At 47.4% G+C, this 4,040-nt stretch overlaps 1 protein-coding gene across 1 annotated transcript; it reads right to left on the reverse strand.

The window, feature by feature from the left end:
• Positions 1-895: 895 nt before the first annotated feature.
• Positions 896-3,772, reverse strand: LOC147710119 (toll-like receptor 12). Its single transcript, XM_086919322.1, has one exon. The coding sequence runs from the start codon at positions 3,770-3,772 to the stop codon at positions 896-898; it is 2,877 nt and encodes a 958-aa protein (XP_086775448.1).
• Positions 3,773-4,040: the final 268 nt, after the last annotated feature.

The raw sequence follows: 4,040 nt of genomic DNA on the forward strand, positions 1-4,040 counted from the left end.
ATAATGCAACATTCCATGCCATGCTAACCACAGAAACTCTTGTAAAACACCATGACAACTTTCAAAGACACAACATCCATATCCTAAGTGGATAATGCCAACATACTCTGCCAACATCCCAAAACACCACTGTTAAGCAGACTCTGGTTAATACAAGACACCATCCCATTACACTGTGGAGAAGTGTGGCTCACTGGTTAGACGAGGCAGACCTGGAAGCAGAGGTCAGCCTGGGACCAGGTTCAATTCCCGGCTCGGCGGGGTCTTGAGTCCTAAAATGTCCATGGACTCGACAATTTTCACTCCGGTGCCTACTCGACTCACGGGTTCACACTCTGCGACTCTGGGCAATAGCTTGCTTAATCTCCACAACGGCCCCTCGCGGCGGGATGCCTGGCTTTCACCTTGCGGATACCCTGCCAGGGCTATCTCACAGGGGAATACCATGAGGGGTTCCCTAAGCAAGCGCTTAGAAACCGGTTGGTGATGTGCGCTATATAAATTCCTGTACATTTACATTTACACTGCATCCTTAAACATAGAAGATAATGCGAAATACCATGCAGACATATCAAGATACCACATCCACATCCCAATGAGATAATACCACTACATCCTGCTAACAAAGCAAAACACCACATCTAAACCCCATGGTGATAATTCCATAACACAATACTTCATCACATCTCACTGCATCCTCAACCACAGAAGATAATGTGAAACACAATGACTATATTCAAAGGCACCACATCCATATTCCAAGGAGATATTGCCACATCCTGTCGACATCCCCGAACACCACATCTGCATCCAAAGCAGACCCTACCTTAATACAATACTCCATCCAATGACACTGCACCCTTAACCACAGAAGATAGTGTGAAAGACATGACTTTCAAGACACCACATCCATTTCCCAAGGATATTGCTCTGCTCCATCCCCTCCAATGGCTTTGCGCAATCGGGCCCAGAACAGAGGCTGCTGGTCCACGTCCTCCTTCCACTCCAGGTAGGTTTTCTTCTTTACCAGTTTGGCCAGTTGGTGGTAGCGGGAGAGGCTCCTCATGGACACTTTCTCCAGAAACACCATCACCAAGGAATCCTTGCTTTCTGCTAGAAGGCGGTATGTGGCCATCCGCACTTCCAAGGAGCACCAGTGGCTGCGCAGGTAATGGCGGCTGATCAGACACACCACCCAGCGGCTCCTATAAATGCTGTCCATGATGTTATCAAAGATGTCTTTGCCCACCTCGAAGTCCCTGCCATGCAGGCACACTTTGAAGAACGGGGGTCCCCTCTCTTCCAAGTTAGGAAGGAACTCGCGGACAACCCAAGCCTCATCACAGCTGCTGTAAGAGACAAAGGCATCAAAGTCGTATTGCCTCTTCCTGTCGCGTCTCCCACGATAGTTCCACCAGGTCTTGAGCATGTAGAAGAGATACAGGAGGTACCAGCGCAGCTTGTGATACAGCAGGACCGTGATCAGGAACAACATGTTGAACGAGAAAGTCCCAAAGAAGAGATGGTAACCTATCAGCAAGCTGCAGTCTTTCTCCAAGAAATTAAGATAATTCAGCTTCTGTGGCCCAAGAGAGCATGTCTGAATTCCCAGCTGCGGCACGCTCACTTTGGGGTGAGTGGTCTCCCATCTTCTGATCCAGGCTTGTTCACACAAACAATCCAGGGATACATCCTCCAAGTAGATGTAGCGCATACTTTCCAAGTGGTCGAGCAGACCTTCCTGCAGGGTTTTCACAGGCTGGGACTTCAAGTTTAGGAGCTCCAGAGAGACAAGATCTCTAAACATGGTGGCAGTAAAGTCCTCTATCCCAGAATCCTCCAGGATCAGGGTTCTAAGGTGTGTCAGGTTCCAGAACAGCTGCTCAGGAGTCAGCAAACTCTTCTTTATGTCCAACTTTAGGTTTCGTAGATGGAGATGGCGTAAATTGTGAAGATGCTGCAGGCTGTTATTCAAGGGGCTCTTTTTTTTATAGATAGGCATATCTGCAGATGAACTGTAGTACAAATATTCAACGTTAGTAAAAGATGGGAGCCCCATGCTTTCAGTCTTTGTGGTCCCAAGTGGATAGCATAGGACCATGTGGTTTTCTCGTAGGTAAAGTTCCTTCACAAATCTGAAGGGCGAGGGATAGCACCTCTCAATATAAACCACTGGAGCACTAATGTTTAGGACTTCAAGTGAGCTACAGTTATTTACACATATCAGAGCTATTGCAGAGTTTGCTTTCAAAGTGAGAGAATTGAGTTCTTCCGATTTGATTGCAAATTTCCCATAAGTCTCAAACATGATGGATAGCTCCTGAAGCTTACTCATTGTGATCAGGGAGCTATGCTCGTTCTTGAGTATGTTGCCCCTGAGGCCCAGCACCCTGACACTACTCAAGTGATCAAAATAGAAGTTCTCTAGCAGAAAGAGTTTATTGTAGTCCAGCTGCAGAGATTGCAGCCTATCCAGACCAACAAAGGTGTCCTTTTCCAGGGACACAAGGTAATTACTGCTGAGATCCAGTGTCTCCAGATTAGCCAGGCAGAATAGGTGCCCGGAGCTAATATTGGTGATGTAGTTGGAAGACAGATCCAGGTGTGTGAGGTTGGACAGAACAGTGGGGTCCCCAGGTGTGCACAGGTCCAGGCTTTTTATCTTGTTTACAGAGAGAACAAGGGACCTCAGGTTCAGCAGCTTCTTTGCCATATCAGTAGTGAAAGCTGTAAGGTGGTTGAAGGACATGTTGAGAGACAACAGCATGGAGCATTCTTCAAGGGTCTCAGCGGGAAGACCTGAAATAAAGTTTTGAGCAACTGTCAAGTTCCTGACCCCCAGCCGAGACACCACAGTGCAGACATCTTTCATCTTCACAGAGTCCTGATTTTTCATGGCATTTAGGGACAGCATTTCAATGCTCTTTATTCCAGACCAGAGAAGCTCGATGGCCTTGAGACCAGTCGCGTCTACCTTGAGGACAGTAAGATGAGGAAAGTTGCAAAATGCATTTTCTTCCACACTTTTTAGATCATTGCTTGTCAAGTCGAGGGTGGAAATCCTTGGAGAAAAAACTGTGCTCTTCGTGAGGTTGTTTGTCTCAATGCAGTCCACCTCCCTAGCTGCAACAATGCCATTCCTCTTGATTTCCAGGACCTTCAGAGAGGCCAGTGACTGAAGCATAGTGGTCAGGCTGTACAGCCTGTGAGACTCATTCTCAGATAAAGCTATCATCTGTATTCTATGTAAGGGTTTAAAAATATTTTCTTGAAAAGTTGCATCAATTTTCACATTTCTGAGATCCAAGCGGGTTAGGTTCTCCAATCCGCCAAACCCCTGATCATCTATGTTCATGGTTGGAGTGTGATTAGTGTAATCTCCTTGGATTCCCAGATGTCTCAGCTTGGCAGCGCCATTGAAGGCTCTTGCAGAAACATGAAACGATCCATACAGATAGAGCCGGGTCAGGTTCTGATACCTGGAGAACGAGTCTGTGGGGACGGTTGGTACCTGTAGCACCAGACAGAGGGTGTCCACGTCCACTGGAACCTCTCTTAGATCCACCTCCATGTTCCTCACTGTGCTGCATTTGCTGAAGACCCTGAACCCCTCCAAGGGGAATCCAAAGCAGGACGGGGCTAACACTCCTTGGAACCCAAGCTTGTCCCATTCGTAGATGTCACATGTGGCAGTCACTATGCGTGACACGATGGTCCAGCAACCGGCAACCACTGTGCAAACTATGACCACAGAGAACGTTCTCAGCGCCATTTCACGCCGCTGCTGTCTCATCCGTGGTTTGAAGTGCAGGTGTCTGTCTGAGAAGTGGTGGTTTGCTGTATGACTCACAGGCGGGGTTATCTTAAGATTCAATGAACCGCCTCCTTCCTCTGTTCTTTGTAGTTTGTAGACACAACATGCCTCTCAGTAAGGTACTGAGACTGAATTGTTGCCCAGCGCAGTGGAAGTTCAATGACTGTATAATAAAGTGGTTTGAAAGAGGTAATATCCGTTGCAACACATTAAATGGGGACTGGCT

This window comes from Lissotriton vulgaris, chromosome 5 (assembly GCF_964263255.1).
Source record: "Lissotriton vulgaris chromosome 5, aLisVul1.2, whole genome shotgun sequence".
Classification (NCBI taxonomy): Eukaryota; Metazoa; Chordata; class Amphibia; order Caudata; family Salamandridae; genus Lissotriton; species Lissotriton vulgaris.

What these genes read in the sequence shown, in the direction of transcription:
- LOC147710119 (XM_086919322.1), bottom strand. Translation starts at nt 3,772, where the DNA reads ATGGCGCTGAGAACGTTCTCTGTGGTCATAGTTTGCACAGTGGTTGCC.